Genomic DNA, 21,494 nt, shown 5'->3' on the forward strand with positions numbered 1-21,494 from the left:
GGGGCTTGTAACACACCCCTGGTTCAATTCTCAGCACTGAAAAGAAAATAAAAAACAAATCAAACAAAAAAAAAAAACACCAGTATTCTCACAAGCAGAGTATGAGATTTGTACCTGCTATCTGTATCTGTTAATACATGGTATAGTCAGTCTTTGTAATATTAGACATTTGAGTGAATGTGTAGTACTATCTGTGTGTGTGTGTGTGTGTGTGTGTGTGTGTATGTATGTGTTTCTTTCAATTTTGAAAATGCTTTGCAGTCCTGGGTGTTGAACCCAAAGCCTCACACATGTGAGGCTAATGCTCTACCTCTGCACTACATCCCCTGCTCTCATTCTGTTCTTTTTTTTTTTAATATTTATTTTTTAGCTTTAGGTGGACACAGTATCTTTATTTTTTAATTTTTATGTGGTGCTGAGGATCAAACCCAGGGCTTTACACATGCCAGGTGAGCGCGCTACTACTTGAGCCATATCCCCAGCCCTCATTCTGTTCTTAATTTGTATTCTTTTGCTTACTAGATGTACTGAAACGCTGGAGATCTTTCTCATTACTTTTTACCTATTTGTGTATCTTCTCTTGTGAAGTGGATGTTTTGTTTTTTTTGAGATTTTTTCTTATGTATTATAGAATAGGTCTTTTTATCATACACAAGATTTACACATGTTTTTCCTGAGTGTGTGTTGATTTTTTGTTTTGTTAATATGGCTGTTGGAGAGTAAAGCATTTGATTTTTATGAATTACATGTTGTCGATTTCTTCTGTTATAATACTTTTTGTCTACATGAAAATATTTGAGTATTTCAATACTGGAAATATTTTTCATGTTTTCTTTTGAGTTTTATGATTTTAGCATTCATCTTTCAGTTTATGATCCATTTTGAATGAAGTTTTGTGTATGGTGCATAGTAAGGATCAAAGTTCATGTTTTTTTCCATAATACTATGGTCTGAATATATTTGTCTTCTCAAAATTCATATGTTTAAACCTAACTCCCAAGGTGATACATCTTAAGAGGCAGAACCTTTGAGAAGTTCCTTACTCACAAGGGCTCCATTTCTGTCTTAGGAAAGGAATTAGTGTCCCCATAAAAGAGTTTATCTAGGGGAGCTGGAGATGTGGCTCAGTTGTAGAGTGCTTGTGTGGCACAGGTGAGGCACTGGGTTTGATCCTCAGCAAAACATAAAAATAAATAAATAAAGGTTAAAGTAAAAAACAATAAAAGAATCTGAGGGACCCTTTTGCCCCTCTTCAGTATGATGCCATGGATTTAATTTCTACCCTTACAGTGGGGATTAAATTTCAATATATGAACCTTTAAGAGATAAATGCTACCATATTCAAATCATACCCACCATCTCATGCCTTTTTTTTCCTTCCACTTTAATAGCTTTAATATTCTTATAATGGAAGTTTACTGTTAGTGAATTTTCCCAGCTTTAGTCTGAGAAGGCTTTTAGTTTCTAAAATTAGAATTTTGATGTGAAAGTTTATTAGCTTTTAAGAGAGATTTTATTGTGATTTTCAAGAAGTTTCTATCAAAAAGTTGTGTCACCTCTTCAAAACCTAAGTGTTATATGTTGGGGTATTCTTTTTTTTTTAGTCTTTATTTGTTCTTTTTAGTTATTCATATGGTAGAAACCATTTTGATGTATACATACAACCTGAGAATATATCCTGTTCTAATTAGGACCCAGGTCTGTGGATGTACACATGGTGCTTTTCACTGTGGGGTATTCCTATATGTACACAGGACAGTTACGTCCAATTCATTTCATTGTCTTCCTCATTCTCATCTCCCCTTCATTTCCCTTTGTGTAATCCACTGAACTTTGTGTAATCCCTGCGACCCCTTGTTGTAGGTTGGCATCTACATTTCAGAGACAACATTTGACCTTTTTTATTTTATTTTCAATTGGCTGTTTTATTGACTTATATTTTGCAGTTTTAAAATTTGCTCTTTTTAGTTATAAATAACAATAGAATGTATTTTGATGTATCATATATGAATGGAGTACAATTTCCCATTCTTGTGATTGTATATGGTGTAGAGTTATACTGGTCATGTATTCATATATGAACATGGGAAAGTGATGTCTTGATTTGTTCTACTGTCTTTCCTATTCACATTCCTTGTCTAATCCGATGATCCTCTCCTCCTCCCTAACCCTGCACTTAATGTGAGCCATTATCCACATATCAGAGAGAACATTTGGCCTTTTGTTTTTTTGAGATTGACTTATTTCATTTAGTATGATATAGTCTCCAGTTCCATCCATTCACCTGCAAATGCCATAATTTCATTCTTCATTACGGCTGAGTAATACTCCATTATGTATATATACCACAACTCCTTTATCCATTTTTCTGTTGAAGGGCACTTAGGTTGGTTCCATAGTTTAGCTATTCTGAATTGAGCTGTTATAAACATAATGTGGCAACATTTATTATTGCTTGTATTCTTTTTTTTTTTGGGGGGGGGGACTGGAGATTGAACTCAAGGGCACTAAACCATTGAGCCACATCACCAGCCCTATTTTTTGTATTTTATTTAGAGACAGGGTCTCACTGAGTTGCTTAGTGCCTCGCTGTTGCTGAGGCTGGTTTTGAACTCAAAAATCCTCTGTCTCAGCCTCCTGAGCCGCTGAAATTACAGGTGTGTGTGACCATGACTGGCATGTGGTCTTGATAATTCTTTTTGGAGTGAGATAAAATCTTAGTGTAGGCTTAATTTGCATTTCTCTAATTGCTAGAGATGTTAAACATTTTTTTTTGTGTGTATTTGTTAACCTTTCTTCTTTCTTTTTTTTTGGTATTAGGGATTGAACTCAGAGGCACTTAATCTCTGAGCCACATCCCCAGCTTATTTTTATATTTTATTTAGAGACAGGGTCTCACTGAGTTGCTTAGGCTCTCACTAAGTTTTGAGGCTGCCCTTGAACTTGGATCCTCCTGTCTCAGTCTCCCGAGTGGCTAGGGTTATAGGCATTTGCCTCAGCGCCTTGCCTTGTATTTCTTCTTGGGAATTGTCTGTTTAGTTCCTTTGCCTATTTATTGATTGGGTTATTATTATTATTATTATTATTATTATTATTATTATTTTGCTTTTTGGTATTAAGCTTTTTGAGTTTATTGTATATTCTTGAAATTAACACCTATCTGAGATGTTGGTGGCAAAGATTTTCCCCCATTCTGTAGGTTCTCTCTTTGTTCTTGATCATTTTCCTTTGCTGTGGACAAGCTTTTTAGTTTGATACCATCCCATTTATTGATTTTTGATTTTATTTCTTGAGCTTAGGAGTCTTGTTGAAGAATTCCGTTCCTCAGTGGACAAGATGGAGAGTTGGGCTTACATTTTCTTCTAGTAGGTGCAGAGCCTCTGGTCTAATATCTTGGTCTTTGATCCACTTTAAATTGAATGTTGGGCAGTGTGAGAGGTAAGGGTTAAATTTCATTCTATTACATATGAATTTCCAGTTTTCCTAGCACCATTGGTTGAAGAGCTACCATATTCATAGGGAGGGAACCAGGCTCTCTCAAGTCTCTAAGATTCATATTCCTCTGTGTAAAACACTTTCCACACCTGATTTCTTCCTGGTCTCCTGGTCACACCTCTGAGTCATGTGGTGGGTGTCTCCCAGGCCTGTTTTTTGGACCCAGCTCGGAATTCCCAGGTATGGGCTCCCACAGCTGCCGGCAGCTTAGTGGGGTGGCATGATGGATCTTGCCTTGCTCTCCATAGGAACTGGGAGACACAGGGCACCTTTCCTGCATCAGGTTACAGTGCAGCATACCCCCTGCATCAGTCCAGGGGTGACCTGGATCTTTGATTTCTGTGTATCATGACATGCCATGGTGCCACCTGAAGTGTGGGTTCCCTTATTCCCTTTCCATGCCTTGCCCACGTGGGTCAGCTCTGGCAGCCGCAGGTGGTGGTGAGCTTTCTTCTCTGTATTATTACATCTAACCTTATGGGTCCTCAGGGTCTTCTGAGAGCCTAGTATTAAATCCTAGTAACATCTTACCCACCTCACTGAGAATTTATCTGCCTTCCTGGTCTCACACCACGGAGCAGCTTGGAAAGCGACCTCCTCTATCTACTCCACCGTCTTCCAAGCCTTTTCCAAACTTGTGTTGGTCTGTTCTTGTCTGTGCTTAGCCTTTTTCAGGTTACTCATATTTCTTGCATCTGATCTGGGTTTTGTCAAATTTGAAAACTTCTTACCACAATTTCCTCTAATATGTTTTTTTCCTCTGGGATTCATATTACATTTATTTTAGGCCTTTTGAAAGAATCTAATAAGTCACTATGCCTATTTTGTTTTGTTCTTAATTAAAAAAAAATATTTTGGGGCTGGGGATGTGGCTCAAGCGGTACTGCGCTCTCCTGGCATGCGTGTGGCCCGGGTTCGATCCTCAGCACCACATACAAAACAAAGATGTTGTGTCCGCCGATAACTATAAAATAAATATCAAAATTCATTCTCTCTCTCTCTCTCTCTCTCTCTCTCTCTCCTTAAAAAAAATTTATTTTGGGAATTTATTGCTATGCCTTTTTGTTCATGAATCCTTCCTTCTCAGTGTCCAGTCTACTGTGTATTTCATCAGGTGAATTTTCCATTTCCTGTATTTTTGGTTTCAATAAATATTCATTCTTTTTTGTTATCTTTTCTTGTTCTTACCTGCTAGTCTTAAAAAAGAACCCTACCTCTAAATTGGTCAGAGATATAGTAGCTACTTTTATTGTATTTTTCTTCTCTCTCTTTTCTTTTGTCCTAGGGATTGAACCCAGGGCCTTTCACATAGGCAAGTGCCTTTCTACTGACATAACCTAGAATGTCTTTTTTTTACTTTTATCATATGTGTTATTTCTGAATATGTAGTGGCATTTTCATGGTTATTGCAGGCTTGTTGGTTTCTGTATTAGTTTTGCATCACTACCATGAATTACCTGAGGTAACCAATTTAGTAAAGAAAAATGGGTTGTTAGATCACAGTGTTAGAGGTTCAAGGTTAAGTCCTCTGGTGATGGTGCTGGATGGTGGAGGCATGAGTCAGAGTGAATAGTCACATCCTGAGCCAGGAGGCACCGGGGGCAGGGGGCAGAAAAAGATAAAAGATGGGGGTCCCACAATTCCTTACAAAAATACGTGTCCAGTGATCCAAGAACTTCCCACTCCATTTCACCTCTTAAAGGCCCACAGTATGTTCCTGCCAATACTACCATCCTGGGGGCTAAGCCTTTTTCTTTGGACCTTTGGGGGACACTCATCTAAACCATAGCACCTTATTAGTTTTGGAGTGGATCTTGGGCATTATGATGTTTACCACATAAGTGTTTAGATTGTGTTGGTATACTGTAAAGAAGGCTTTGTTTAGCTAGTCAGAGTTTGTTTAGGTGGTTTTTTTTTTTTTTTTGGTAGTTTTAAAGCTTTGTCAGTGGGATTCAAGATAGTCTTTAGATCATGTTTTAATGTAAAAGCTTTATTGAGATCTAAAACATGTTGTGTTAGTCAGCTTTCTGTTACCAGAATAGACACCTGAGATAACCAAATTATAAAAGGAGAAGGCTTATTTTGGTTCACAGTTTTGAAGGTTCCAGTCCTTTGTCCATTATTGGCCTTGTGGCTTTTGGGTCTGTGACAAGGCAGCAACATGTAGCAAAACTGTACCCCTTATGCCTGTGATGTGAAAAAGAAAAAGAGGAGAAGGGGCTGATGTCCCTCCTCTTAGAGTTTCCACTGCCTCCCAGTGTGCCAAGCTGGTCACTAAGCCTTTAATCACAAGGGAAATGTCCTCTAGAGGACGTTTTAGTTCCAAACTCTGGCACATACCATTTGCCCATTTAATGTATATAATTCATTGGTTTTTATCACAAAGTTGTGTAACCATCATCGTTGAGTACAGTTTATTTACCCTAAAAGGAAATCCTAATATTATTCCTCAGTCATTACTCATTTCCCTTTCTTCTCAATCCCTAGAAATCTCTAGCTACTTTCTGTTTCTACAGATTTGCGTATTCTGGCAATAAGTGGATAAAATTATATGTAGTCCTTGGTGGCTGGCCTTTTTTCACTAAGCCTAATTTTTCAAGTATCATCTCTATTTTAGCATGTATTAGAATGTCATTCATTTTCATAATTGTATAGTATTCCATTGTTTATCCATTTGTTAGTTTGTGGACTTTAGTTTTTACCTTTTGGCTCTTATGAGTAATGCTGACATGAACACTTGTGTATGAATTTTTATGTGGACATTATGTTTCCTTTATTTGGGTCTGTTATTTAAAGTGGAATTGTTGGGTCATATATTTGAGGAACTTATAGATTGTTTTCTAAATTGACTGTACCATTTACATTCCCACAGTAGTGTATGAGGATTCTGATTTTTCCATGTACTCTTCAACATGTGTTATCATTGGACTTTTTGATTGTGGTCATCCTAGTGGGTATTAAGTGATACCTCATTGTTTTGATTTGTATTTCCCTGAAAATTAATGATATTGAGATTATTTTTGTTTCCTTATAAATTGTTTATCATTTTTGCTTAAAGACCTATTCAGATCCTTTACCCATTTTTCAATTAGGTTACTTGTCTTTTTATTGTTCAGTTGTTTTTAATTATGCAATTTTTTTGTGTGTTGCTGGGGATTGAATGTAGGGCATCTTTGGGTAAGTGCTTTTCCTACTGAGCTACATCCTGATACATCCTCAGCCCTTAAACAAATTTTAATTATGGTAAAATACACAATAAATTTACCATTTTAAATAATTTGAATTGTATAGTTCATTACTGTGAATACATTTACAGTGTTTATTTATACAAGTTAAGACAGCTTTGTGATCCTAGGCTTTATAATCTTGTGGGACCACTGCCATATGTGCATTCCATCATTGATCATAATGTTGTTAAGTGGTGTGTGACTAGACGAAGTAAATCTTGACAGAGTTGAAGAGAGAAGTACAGAGTAATGAAATGAGAGTAGGAAACTTTAATACTCAACTTTAAATAATGAGTAGAACAACCTACAGAAGATCAATAAGGAAACAGGACTCGCACGACAATCTAGACTGATGGAATTAGCAGACACATACAGAACACTCAGTGCAATAAAAGTAGAATATACATTCCTCTCAGGTGCACATGGAACATTGTCTCTGGTAGCTCATGTGGTAGGCTCTGTAAACAAGTGTTAATACATTTAAAAAATTGAAATAATAGTATCTCTTTTGACCATAATGGAACTAGACTAGAAAACAACTGATGGGGCATAAATCACAAGGGAAATTAGAAAATATCTTGAGACAAATAAAAATGAAAACATAATGTGTCAAAACTTAAAGGAATCACCAAGTAGTACCTTTAGGGAAATTTATAGTGGTAAAAACTAGTATTTTGGAGGGCTCTCTTATTTGATACTGTTAGAAAAATAATCAATGGTATGTCTCCTTAAATTTTTACATCTGTGGTGATTTGTATTTAGATTTTCTTTTGTGATGTATCACTTTAACTGTTCTTTTTTTTTTTTTAATTCATAGGGTACATTTAAATTTAAAGCAGAAAGTGATCTTTTCCTTGCTGAACATCACAAACTCTTATTGTATGATGGCAAACTCTCCAGTGCCATTGCCTTCACATACAACCCGCGGGCTACCGATGCCCAGCTTTGCCTCGAATCTTCTCCCAAGGACAACCCTTCGATTTTTGTTCATTCCCCACATGCACTCATGCTCCAGGTACTACTGTGATCTTTTAAGAATATATCTATGGGCAATTCTGGTGACTTATTGGGGTGTACTTGATAGCTTCTCTTGAACACATGGAATGCCACATTTTAGTGTTTCTGCATTTACTATTGTGCTTTGTTTTAAACTGTTTTGGAAAAGAAATCATTGAAACTTAAGAATGTATCTTTTTTTTTTTTTCAAGGATGTAAAGGCAGTTTTAACACATTCCATTCAAAGTGCTATGCATTCAATTGGAGGAGTACAAGTGCTATTTCCACTTTTTGCACAGTTGGATTATAGGCAATATTTATCTGATGAAGTTGACTTGACAATCTGGTGAGTGTCTTTTATTTTAAATTTCATGTGAGAGTTACTTTCATCTTTATTGAACTGCATTTATTGTTTGCCTTTCACATTTATTATAGAGTCAGAATATTTTCTTTAAAATGGTATTTCTTTTTTTAATATTTATTTTTTTTATAATTGTACACAATAACTTTTATTTATTTTCATGTGGTGCTGAGGATGGAACCCAGGGCCTTGCACATGCGAGGAGAGTGCTCTACTGCTGAGCCATAACCCCAGCCCCAAAATGGTATTTCTTTATAAATGGCATGATAAATCCATATCAATGACAGTAGTATTCATATAATTCTGTTTTGTCATTAGGAAATATGAAAGCTCTAAAAGCAGCAAATGTTTTAGAATGAAGTTATAAATGGCAATAATGGATTTTTAAAATTAAATTATTTTTTTATTCTAATTTGTTATATATGATGGCAGAATATAATTCATTTCATATTACACATATAGAGCACAATTTTTCAAGTCTCTGGTTGTACACAAAGTATTTTCACACCATCCGTGTCTTAGGGTAATAATGTCTAACTTATTCTACGGTCTTCTCTACCCCCATTCCCCTTCCCTTCCCCTTCCTCCCCTTTGTCCTATCTAAAGCCCCCCCCTTTCCATCCCCCATCACCATTATGAGTCAGCATCCTCATATCAAAGAAAACATTTGGCCCTTGGTTTTTTGGGATTGGCTTACTTCACTTATTTAGCATTATATTCTCCAACTCATTCATTTACCTGCAAATGCCATGATTTTATTCTCTTTTAATGCTGAGTAATATTCCATTGTGTATATATACCAAAGTTTCCCTATCCATTCATCTACTGAAGGGCATCTGGGTTGGTTCCACAATTTAGCTATTGTGAATTGTGCTGCTATAAACATTGATGTGGCTGTGTCCCTGAAGCATGCTGTTTTTAAGTCCTTTAGGTATAGCCTGAGGAGTGGAATAGCTAAGACAAATGGTGGTTCCATTCCAGGTTTTCCAAGAAATCTGCATACTGCTATCCAGAATGGTTGCACCAATTTGCAATCCATCAGCAGTTTATGAGTGTGCCTTTTTCCCCATATCCTCAGCAACACTTATTGTTGTTTTATTCTTGGTGGCTGCCATTCTGACTGGAGTGAGATGAAATTTTACAGTAGTTTTGATTTGCATTTCTCTAATTGCTAGAGATGATGAACACTTTTTTCATATATTTGTTGATTGATTGTATACCCTCTTCTGAGAAGTGTCTGTTCAGTTCCTTGGCCCAAATAATGGATTTTTAAAAAAGTCTGTATTTTTGTCTGTTCTCTCCCTGCCACTCTTTCTCTAATATTTTTGTTTAGATACCAGGGATTGAACCCAGGGGTACTTAACCACTGAGTCACATACCCAGCCCTTTTTATTTTTTATTTTGATACATGGTCTTGCTGAGTTGCTTAAGGCCCCGCTAAGTTGCTGAGGCTGGTTTTGAACTTGTAATCCTCCTGCCTCAGCTTCCTGAGCCACTGGGATTAGCAGGCATGTGCCATGGTGCCCAGCTATGTTCTCATTTTTCAAATATTTTAAGTTCTTAGCTGTCAGGGATTTATTATGAGAATTTAGGTTTTCATTTTATTTCTCAATCATGTATACAATCAAAAGCCAAAAACTTTAATAGTGTTATGAGGTGATTTAAGTCTGTGTGTTTTTAAAAATTAGATTATACATTTGGCACTTTGTTTCCTGTGTTGTAGTGTTGAGTCTAGAAAAGGCAAAGGCATTTGAATTCTAGGATGAGTTATAAAGCATGTGAGAGGATGGCTGAATAAATTTTCCTGGCTGCATATTCTAGTGAACCTAACCATAGTAGAATAATTATGTTTCATTTATTATTTGAGAAATGTAAATGAGTTTTCTATCCTTCTCTTTTGAAATTGTCTTTGATTTCTCCTTTAATTTGAAACTTGAAACCCATTACTAACATATATAATTAATGATGGAATGTTCTCCAGATTATTAGGCTATGAAAAAAATTTTATGAAGAAATGATCTATTGAGTTTAGTATTTGCCAATTTTTATATTTATATAGATATTGGATATCACTGTTACCCAGGCTGGCCTTAAACTTTTGACCCTCCTGCCTCAGTCTCCTGAGTAGCTGGAATTATAGTTGTGCACCACCTTGCCTGGTTTGCTGGCTATATTTAGTATATTAAAATTAAATTACCAATAGGTCATAGAATATCTTTATGCTATTCTCTAAAAGGGCTAAGTTTCTTTTTTTTCTTCCTTTCCTTTCCTCCTCCTCTTCTTTTTTCAAACATTTTGGTGTCTTTATTGGAATTGCCAGCAGCTAAAGCATTGATGTGGAGGAGGAGGTTGGCTGCCACTCTTGCTCTCTCTCTGGGAATCTCCCATACTTGCTAAAAAGGAGGCAGCTGATCTTATTCCTTTTCCTTGTGAATATCTCTAAATATTGTAGGTCGTAGAGCATGGTTGTAGCCCTGTCACGTTTAAAAATTTTGAAGACTGTCTTGAGTGAACAAATTTCTTAAATTAGTATTCAGGGATCTTACAAGTTTTCTCCAAATTAACTTTATTTCTTATCTTCTTCGCTCATATAATTCTACACAGTTCACAATAGGCCATTTAGAACCTCTACCATGTTTTGAGTATTTAAACCTTTGGATGTTTACTTTTTTCCTCCTTTTAACCAATGGCTCTTCAAAATTGAATTCATTTGCTTATCTAAGTGTATTTTTTTTTTTTTGGTACCAGGGATTGAACCCAGGTGTGCTTTACCACCAAGCCACATCCACAGCCCTTTTTTATATATTATTTAGAGACAGGGTCTCACTGAGTTGCTTAACACCTTGCTTTTGCTGAGGCTGGCTTTGACTCTAGATCCTCCTATCTCAATCTCCCCAGCCATTGGTATTATAGGCATGTGCCACTGCGCCCGGCCCCAGCCAATTTTTATATTTTATTAGAGGCAGGGTCTCACTGAGTTGCTTAGGGCCTTGCTAAGTTGCTGAGGATGGGTTTGAACATATGATCCTCCTGCCTCAGCCTCTCGAGTCGCTTGGCTGACAGGTGCGTGTCACTGAGCCCAGGTTCTAAGTGTATTCTTTAAGTCCTTAATATACTTTGTACTTTTATTAGCCAGTTCTATTACTTGTTTTGTGCTTTGTTCATTTTTCTCTATATAATGTGTACTTGCATATTGTTTCTAAGTCATTCATTTATTAATGTGTATGACAAAATATATGAAATAGGTATTTGAGTAGATCCTAATTATACATTGAAAATTTAAATTTAATTCTGCAATAATCTTGGAGGCTGTTTTGGTAGAATGGCAATTTCTTTGAAATTGAGATTTTTATTGGGGGGGTGTGTGTGTGGGTGGTGTTGGGGATTGAACCCAGGTTTAAGCATCCTAGGCGTGAGCTTGTGTCGATGAGCTGTATCCCTGGCTCTGATACAGAGAATATTTTATTGAGATAAATAGAAGGCTACATATATCTAATGTAATTTTTTAAATAGAATATGGTTTTTCAAATGATTGCCTTTTTTTTTTTTTTTTTTTAAATTCTAGTTCAACCCTGTTGGCTTTCATAATGGAGCTGTTGAAGAACTCAATTGCTATGCAGGAGCAGATGCTTGCCTGTAAAGGCTTCTTGGTAATAGGATATAGTCTTGAAAAGGTAAATAAGAAATATTTTACCATTTGGATTCTTTATTTGCGGTTCATGTACTTGTTCCCTAAGTGATTAAGAAATCCCTGTCGACAAACATGTCTCCTTGGTTAACAGAAAATTAATTAAATTGAAATAATATTTTGTTGTTTTACCTTGTCTCTATTCTTGTATTGAAGAAGTGTGGTAGGGAGCCTCATGCCCTCTTTGACTTTGAGCATAAATTTGTGGGCCAATTTTTTTTTGTGTGTGTATGTGTGTGTGTTGATAGCCTGTAATTTACTTACCTTGCTTGAATTAGTAGTGTGACCTTTAAACTACTTTTCTTTGCAGTCTTCCAAATCCCATGTCAGCAGAGCAGTACTTGAACTTTGCCTTGCATTTTCAAAATATTTGAGCAATCTTCAGAATGGGATGCCCTTACTGAAGCAATTGTGTGATCACATTCTTCTTAACCCTGCCATATGGATTCATACCCCAGCCAAGGTGACAGATACATTGATTTTGTTTTACTATCTTTGCTAAGGTTTTGTGTTTGAGGAGAATGATAATTATGAGGATATTCTTTTTTTTCTTTTACATAATATTATGTAAGATTCAGTGGTTTGCCTTTTTTGACTAAGTATGTTTTTTTGCTTTTCAGGAAAATTTGGAAGTCAATATGTTTCCCCATCTTCTCTCTCTCCCTTTTTGTAAATGAATGTTATTATATTTCAAAATTGAGCTATGGTCTTTATTTTTTATATTTATTTATTTATTTTTTATATATGACAGCAGAATGCATTACAATTCTTATTACATATATAGAGCACAATTTTCCATATCTCTGGTTGTATACATAGTATATTCACACCAATTCGTGTCTTCATCCCTGTACTTTGGATAATAATAATCATCACATTCCACAATTATTTTTAAATAAAGTTTTATTTAAGAGAGATTTTGTTTATTAAATATGTCAAATTTAGTCAATTCTGATGTAAGTATGTAGCTCTGTTCTATTGCAAATATATACACATGTGTATATGTACATGTATACACATATATACATGTACATATATACATGTATATATACGTGGTGTGTGTGTGTACACACACACATACAGAGAGAGAGAGAGAGAGAGAGAGAGAGAGAGAGAGAGAGAGATTTCCATTCCTGAACAGTTTACCCTGTTCTCACTCTTTGTATCTCCTTATATACTTTTGCATTTTATCAATGTAATGAACTCTGTGTTTCATTTTTTGCGGGGTGGGATACTGCAGATTTAACCCAGGGGTGCTTTACCATTGAGCTACATCCCCAGCCTTTTTTGTTTTTTATTTTGAGATAGCATCTCACTGAGTTGCTTAGGGTCTCATTGAATTGGTGAGGCTGGTTTTGAACTTTCGATACTACTGCCTCAGCCTCCTGAGCTGCTGGGATTATAGGGTGTGACACCATGCCCAGCTCTTCATTTCATTCTTATTGGTGCAGCTGAAATGTCACTCTTTCCTTGGAGGTGGGATATACTAGTCTCTCTCATTTAAATTTTATATTAATTCAGATGATAAAGACATGTTTATTTGTACCTACAATGTATTTTTAGCACTTTAATACAAACCAGTTACTTCTATGTGAATATAAATGAATTTGTGGTAAAGTCTGGGAAAAGTCTTTATTAAATTCTGATGGATGTATTAAATCATCCTAAAAATTTAGTAGTGGTAGTTTCAAGCAAACTTGACAAAGGAAAATTTTCATTAAATTGCCTAATTATATCCATAATTTTTGTTAAAAGTCATGTTATTTCAAACCCTTTCTTTTCTTCTCTCCTCCTCCTCCTTTTCGTCCACTTGCAGTATCTATCATTGTTTAGGTTGGAATAGCACATACTTATTCTAGTTGTCAGAAAAAAAATGTATGAATACTTTCTTGCTTTTCTGGAATTAAATAATATCTTAATTTCAGCTGGTCTTTTCAAATGTTAAAGAGAAAAGCAGCTGCTGACTCAGATTGCCATTTGGAAATAATCAGAGGAGGCAGCTGGAGGTTGTAGCTTTTTATCTCCAGGTTAAATTTTGACCTCTTTCGCTTTTCATGACCTTCAGTCTTATTTCTTTTCAAGGATTGTTTCAAGTTACTTTTTCAGCCTTTTACTAGACACTTTTTTGTCTTACTAACCAGCATATTTGTAAGGTATCATGTCTCTTTTGAAGTGGTCAGAAGGCCTCTTATTAGGTACTTACTTGTAGGGGAATATTTTTTAAGATAATTGCATGATTTTTTTAGATTTATAATATTACATTCAGTTTCTTACCTTCTACTTTTTAATAACTTTTCCTAATTTCCTTTTTAGAATTTGTGAGATTGATAATAAACTTACTTCTGTTTCAGCCATCTGCTTTGTATATCCATGAGGGATTTCATTTTTCTTTTACTTTACTATAAAGGTAATTATAACAAAGGGCAGATCCAAATTTTGTTGGACTTGAAAGTCATATAGTTTGTCATGGTGGGAGTGAGCTCCTTCAGAAAAAAGAATACAATAGAGTGCATACAAAACTACTCTTAGGATCATAGAAGGAGCATTCATTGATGAGTGGTTGAAAGTTTAAGCTTCATTAGCTTCAGAGTAAATCTATCTCTGGTTACTTAAGTCAAAGGTATGGCTGTATGAATGAAACTTTGTTTTTAGAAAAGGAAACAGTAATTCATAATTTTCATTTATTTTAGATCTGCTTAGAGAAAAAAATTTTAATGACCTAACAGGAAATATGAATTTTCTTATCTATAATGGTCCTTTGTTTACTCAACAAGTATTTGTTGAGTGACTGCTTCTTCCTGGGTGGAGTGGAGAACAAGATAGACCTGATTTTTACCTTCATAGAATTTAGATCTATGGAGAAAGATTGAGTTACCTAATTTATATGGTCATTGGATTCTATAATGAGTGAATGAGGGAAGGTTTATTCATAATTAGCTTATGGTCTTTAATCTTAGGGTCTTCATTCATCTGTGCTGTTATTAAATCCTATTCATTTTTCTTTTACTATAGTATAATTCTTAGTAAACTTTCTCTAGTTTTCTATTTGACTGATTATAATCACGTATCTGCCAGAATTCCTGTGTTTCTATTTCATTTTTATTCTTTGTTCTTTTTATTAGTTTTTAAAAAAGTTTTCAGTAAATGTTTCTTTCCTGTGTGTTCTTTATTTTTTAGTTGTAGATGTACACAGTCCCTTAATTTTATTTATTTATTTTTATGTGGTGCTGAGGATCTAACCCAGTGTCTCACATATGCTAGGCAAGTGCTCTACCACTGAGCCAGAACCCCAGCCTCATCCTCTATGTTCTTAACATACCACACTCATGAGATCATTTCTTGGCTTTAAAGCTGTGAATGGTTTCCCATTATCTTCAGAATGTAGTCCCTTATCTAGCTCTAAGCCTTCTTAACAGTTCTCTTCTCTAGATATTTTAGTTTAGAAGCTCAGATCTTGGCTGCTAAAAGACTCAATTGGGGGTGGGGTTTTTTAAATTTGTTTTTTAGTACACATTAACCTTTATTTTATTTTTATGTGATGCCAAGAATTGAACCCAATGCCTCACACATGCTAGGCGTGCACTCTACTGCTGAGCCACAACCCCAGCTTTGGAGAGGTTTTTAAAAACAAGAACAGAAGCAGAATCCCACTCCCTCCACCCTAGATTTTTATTTCATTAGTCTGATGTATGCTTCAGAAATCAGTATTTTAAAAAAATGTTTTCTAATTCTTATAATGTGCAGTTAGGTTTGAGAACCACTGTTCTAGGTTTAGGGAATACTTTTATTTCAACCACTATTTTCCTTATTTACAATTTCTTCTTTTCGGTCTGCCTGTCTTACTCCTTATCTTCAAAGCCTGTTACTCAATTGGTGAAGCTTTTCCTCACTATTTCAACTTACCCATAATAGTTCCTCTGGCCTCTGCATTTGTAGTATTTAAAGCTTATTCTCTAATTAGGTCATGACCATTTTTTAAAAAAATATTTTTTTAGTTGTAGGTGGACACAATACCTTTTTATTTTATTTATGTGGTGCTGAGGATTGAACCCAGGGCCTCACACATGTGAGACAAGTGCTCTACCCCTGAGCCATAGCCACAGCCCTCATGACCATTTTTTGTTTCTGCAGATGCATTTATTGTCTCTGATTTTTTTGCTTACATTTATGTGTAATTTTCTTCTCAAGTGTATTTCAGCTACTGAGGGCCAGTGTAAGTGCCATTGTATACCAGTAACTCAGCGCTGTGTGTATGTAGTTGTAAATGTTTGCTGAATGACTGAAATCAAGTGGTTAAGAATTTGAACTATGTCATAGGAAATTTTACATTGCTTCATGGACAAATAGATAGGACCTATCCATTTAAATAGCAGTAGCTACATTAAAAAAAAAAGTCACCCTTCAGCAATCATTGAATCTTAGTATATGTATAGTTTTCTAAACTATAGTAGTCTTCTCAGCCCCTCTTTTAAATGATTCAGATTCTGTCACATTTTACCATTACTAATTGATTCTTAAATTCATTTGACCTTGATTGTTTATTTGTAGGATACCTGAAATATAGGTACCTAATTTTCACTCTCTGAAGAAATCCCCAAGGGGACACTGAGGTATCTTGCAGGGTTAAAAATGAGAATACCTTCCCTGTCCAGGAAGATAATATAACAAATGTTCCATTGTAAATGATCAGGAGTGATTTGGTCTGTGGCCAAGGGTAGAGTGTGTGTGTGTGTGTGTGTGTGTATACATACATATACATACATACATATATATATATATATATATATATATATATATATATATAACTTAAAGTTATTCAGTTTATAAAATGCATTCACTAGCAATAAAATGAGAAATTCATGATTTCAAGATGAGAGTAGAAAAAAAAAAGCAGTCCTGATTTTGTGCAGCAGTAAGTACTGGAGTATAGCTTTGGTGAATTTTAGAGGCACAATTTTACTGGATTTTTATATTAAGGTGATCTATGTAATAATGGAAAGCACTTAATCCTTTTTCTGATGTAGGAAGAGCTTATTTTGAATCTAATATAAACATGTAAGTTCTTATGTATTTAGTCTATTTATGAGACCAAAGAATCCTTTCCTGAGAGAAATGATATACATGTATAAGAATTGGAATTTTATGATGAAAATACTAGATTTAAATGTTGTGGTAATGAAATATCATAACAGAATTCTATTTTTCTAATAAATATTTCTTAAGATAAGCTCTCAATTTTTTTTTTTTTTTGTACTGGGGATTGAACCCAGAGGTGCTTAAACACTGAGCTACATCATCCCTGACTTTTATTAAAAAATATTTTATTTAGAGACAGGGTCTTGCTGAGTTGCTTAGGGCCTTGCTGAATTGCTGAGGCTGGCTTTGAACTTGTGATCCTCCTGTCCCCAGACTCCTGAGCTGCTGGGATTACAGGTGTGTGCCCACTGTGCCTAGCTAAATTTTTTTTCTGTGGATTCTTGCTTTTGCTTTTGATTATTCCTGTTTTTTTTTCCTTTTGAGTTACTACTGTTTTTTTTTTCCTTTGAGTTGTTATAACTTCTAATTTTCTGAAGAAAATTTTAGCCTTTTAAAACAACTGGGTGCTGGATGTGGTGGGGCACGCCTATAATCCCAACGGCTCTGGAGGCTGAGGCAGAAGGATCTCAAGTTCAAAGCTAGTCTCAGGAAAAGCAAGGCACTAAGCAACTCAGTGAGACCATGTCTTGAAATAAAATACACAATTGGGCTGGTGATGTGGCTCAGTGGTCAAGTTTCCCTGAGTTCAATCCCCCATAACCCCTACTGCAACCCCTTCCTCCAATAAAAACTCAACAACTGTGCACATTACAGGTAGTTGGTTTATTATAAAGAAGTTACTCAGGCTCATGAATAATTGCTGATTGCTAAATGGCAAAATTATTTCCATGGAATAGTGTTGTACAATTTGATATAATGGGGGTATGTACTTTATAATGCTACTGTAAAAATAGAAATTACTGGTTTGATTTTGTGAGGTGTATGTATGCTTGTGTCTCAGTGTGGAGTGTTATCTGTCCTGAGGATTATCATCAAGCTCAGTATCTTACTTTTTGGAACAAGTGTTACTGGAAATGGGATAAAATGCTGATGGGTTTCTTTGATTTAAGTTTTTAATTTTTTACTTTGTAGGTTCAACTGATGCTCTATACTTATTTGTCCACTGAATTCATTGGTACAGTCAACATATATAATACGATTCGCAGAGTTGGTACAGTGCTTCTCATCATGCACACACTGAAGTACTACTATTGGGCAGTGAATCCCCAAGACCGAAGTGGTATCACCCCCAAAGGATTAGGTATATCCTCCTTGCCTATATGTTATCCCAATAGCAAATCAGGATGTTTGATAGTATCATGTTATTGTGCAGTTTTTATAAACCATTATGGCAAAATTTTATTTTAATCTTATAGATAATTGTAATAGTTTGTTTCCTGTGTTTGCCACAAGTTGATAACTTGCTCTTTATATGGAAGAACAGTGCTTGTGCCCATATAAATTGTTTGGGTAGCAGATATGACTAAAATATTTATAGTGCACTGCAAGTAAGAAGAAATTTCTTAGTTCGTTGCTGATATTGGTGCTGAGATTCATTGAAAACAGTGTTTTGGGGAGATGGATATTTCTTAAAGAAGTAAGGGGCATCTGCTTCTAATAGAGATAATGAAATTATTATAAAATCACAGTAATGTTTTTCTTATTAGTCAGGACTGACTCAATGAAAGGTTAATATTCATTCATCATGTCAGCAGTTTATGGAAGGGGGAAAATAGAACTTGAACTTTTGCAAAATCTTCAAATTGGCTATGTAAAAAACGAGTTTTTCAGCTGATGTCATGTGACTGTTTGAGGTACAAATTGATGCCAATGTCCAGAATTTGCCTCTCTACTAGTTTTTCTTCTGTGTTGGCTGTTTTAGAATATTTTTTTCCCTTTATAGTGGCCAGCAGCAGTCTATCTTCACATCTTTCTAGCTTTAATTGCAACAGAGCAATCTGCCTATATCCAGTATTTTCAGCAAAAGTCTCTTTCAGTCTCTTTGCAACTTGGTGGTTCTGACTGCAGCATGTTCCCATATCTGTGGCAGTTATTGTACTGATGGCCCAGAACACTTTTTTGGAGAGTAGGAATGGGTTCAGTCCCTTGATGAAATTGAAGGGCTGTGGTTTGAAATCAGGAAATAGATGGCTGAGGAGCCAAACAAGATATGTTCTCATCTTAGTCAAAGGCTATTTAAATATATAAAGACACATTTCATATTTATATAGTACTTTTTAAGTCACCTTCAAAATAAACTCAGTTTTCTTTTTCTTTTTTTTGAGAAAGAAAATTGGATCTTTACTTTAGAAAGCTGTGAGGACATAAAATGTTATATGACTTGTTTAAGCTGGCAAGCGTGTGGCAGACGTAAAGCCAAGTCAGAATCTCCTGGTGATGGTTTAATGTTGCTCTGGATGTATCATGTCTTGTCCTGGGTGCTGGCTTTGTATTCTGACCTTCATTTTATAACTAACTAGTGACTGGGACACTCTCATTCTTCACATGAGAGAGCTGAATAGACTTCTTGATTCTATTCTAAATCTTTAGCCTGTTCTTTGTCTAGGAATTATCACGTGGAACACATTTTAAACAATTTTCTTCCTATTTTAATTGATCTGTTTAAGGCCGTGGTGGTCCTGTGCCTTGGTGGTCTAGTAACTAGCTAGCTGTAAATAGTGATGGGAGGTGTGGATTGTAGAATATATGAGGCAAACAGGTACGAAACTTAAGATCTTAGAACAATGGGTATTTGGTTTCAAAAGCTTTTTACTTTAGAATTATATGTTTGAGAGATGAAAATTGACTTAATGTGAGCCATGTGTTACCAAGGACTTTTCTAAGCAGAGACTGAGATGTCAGAGGTAGTCAGCATAATGTTTCACTTCTTCATGAACAATGCTGTGTGGTGAGGCATGTTTCTTTTTGAGATTTTTTTGTAATAGCGATAAGAGAAAAAGTTGTTTTCATTTTGAATTCACATATATTATTAATTTTCAAAGTTTAGATTTTCCTTTTTTTTAACTTGTTACCTTATTAACACCTTCAGAGTCTTTTAAAATGGAAGTGTACATTATTACTGAACACAAATTTCATTTGTCACTTCATTTTTATGTTTTTGAAATCTTTTGATCTACTTAAAGTATAGACTTTTTTATTGTAGTTTCAGCACAATCTGTTTTGTGCACTTGTACTATTGTGTGTACAATTGCGTGTGGGATTGAATGCTTGTCTTTTTCTTTTGAGGGGCATAGAAGGGGAAGTCACTCTTTTTTTTTTTTTTTTTTGGTACCAGGGATTGAAGTCAGGGTCACTTGACCACTGAGCCACATCCCCAGCTCTATTTTGTATTTTATTTAGAGACAGGGTCTCACTGAGTTATTTAGCACCTCACTTTTGAGGAGGCTGGCTTTGAACTTGTGATCCTCCTGCCTCAGCTTCCCCAGCTGCTGGGATTACAGATGTGCGCTACCGCACCTGGCTGGGAGGTCACTCTTTAGAAAATTTTTATGTTTCTTGTAGGTAAATGGAAAAGCTATTGGGAATGAGAATTTAATATTTAGATCACTTTGAGGTCTTCGAAATACTAAATATGTGTATCTTGTTTCTTTTTAATAGATGGACCACGACCTAATCAAAAAGAAATACTTTCTCTACGAGCATTCTTGTTGATGTTCATTAAGCAATTAGTCATGAAGGTGAGTTCATATTTCTTATCCTGTAGCATACTATGTATTGTAGCTGATCATTTCACATAAAATATAGGCTTGGTTTTTCTTTGTTAGTGAAATTAGACGTTGAAATAATCTTTGAATTATGTTTGTTTCCTTTTTAAAAATTTTGTTTCTGTTGGGACACACATGAACATAAGTTACTGCACAATTGTAGATTGATTATTGTAGTATATGTTATAAAATCTATATGAGATCTCAAGTGTTCTCATTCTTTCATTCAGCAAATATATACTGAGTTTCTGTTAAATACCAGGTACTAATCTTGAGACTGGCCATATAGTAACCAGCAAAGCTTCTAAAGGAGGTTTCATTTCTAGGGCCTTCTTGTACTGACAATCAGATTTTTAGAGTTAGTGCTTTTGTATAAATGTACCAGATAGGAGTTTTGGCCGTTAGAATTGATTACATTTTGTTTCTCTTCATTTTATTATAGGTAAAGTAAATTTTAATGATATTTTTAAATAAGGCATTTGCTTTTATAGGGTAGCAATATGTAATTTTTTGTTACTTATATTTTATTTAGAATTTTCTTACATAATTTTATTTCTTTTTTATATTATATACTATATTCTAATATATTCATATTAAATATTATGTTAAAACATGTATTATGTTAGAATATAAATTATAATAAATATTTATGTATACTATATTAGAATATGTTCTGTATTCTAATATACATATATTCTATATTCTTTTTTAATTTATTTGTTCTAATTAGTTTTACATGACAGCAGAATGCATTTCGATTAATTGTACAAATATGGAGCACAACTATTCTTTTCTCTGGTTGTACACAATGTAGAGTCGCACCATATGTGCAGTCATACCTGCACCGAGGGTAATGATGCCCATCTCATTTCGCCATCTTTCCTGATCCATTGCACCTCCCCTTCTCCATCCCCTTTGCCCAAAGT

General features: G+C 35.1%; 1 protein-coding gene across 5 annotated transcripts in view; it reads left to right on the forward strand.

Annotated features, from left to right (window-relative positions):
* Positions 1 to 21,494, forward strand: part of LRBA (LPS responsive beige-like anchor protein) — a 755,692-nt gene that overhangs the window by 110,297 nt on the left and 623,901 nt on the right. For all 5 annotated transcript variants that reach the window (XM_081304745.1, XM_081304743.1, XM_081304747.1 and 2 more), the window contains exons 10-15: positions 7,540 to 7,737; positions 7,931 to 8,064; positions 11,645 to 11,753; positions 12,078 to 12,230; positions 17,936 to 18,104; positions 20,462 to 20,541. In XM_081304745.1, the coding sequence (XP_081160871.1) occupies positions 7,540 to 7,737; positions 7,931 to 8,064; positions 11,645 to 11,753; positions 12,078 to 12,230; positions 17,936 to 18,104; positions 20,462 to 20,541 (843 nt within the window). The remainder of the gene's footprint in view (positions 1 to 7,539; positions 7,738 to 7,930; positions 8,065 to 11,644; positions 11,754 to 12,077; positions 12,231 to 17,935; positions 18,105 to 20,461; positions 20,542 to 21,494) is intronic.

The sequence above is a fragment of the Spermophilus citellus genome (assembly GCF_964194105.1).
Source record: "Spermophilus citellus genome assembly, chromosome: 8".
NCBI lineage: Eukaryota > Metazoa > Chordata > Mammalia > Rodentia > Sciuridae > Spermophilus > Spermophilus citellus.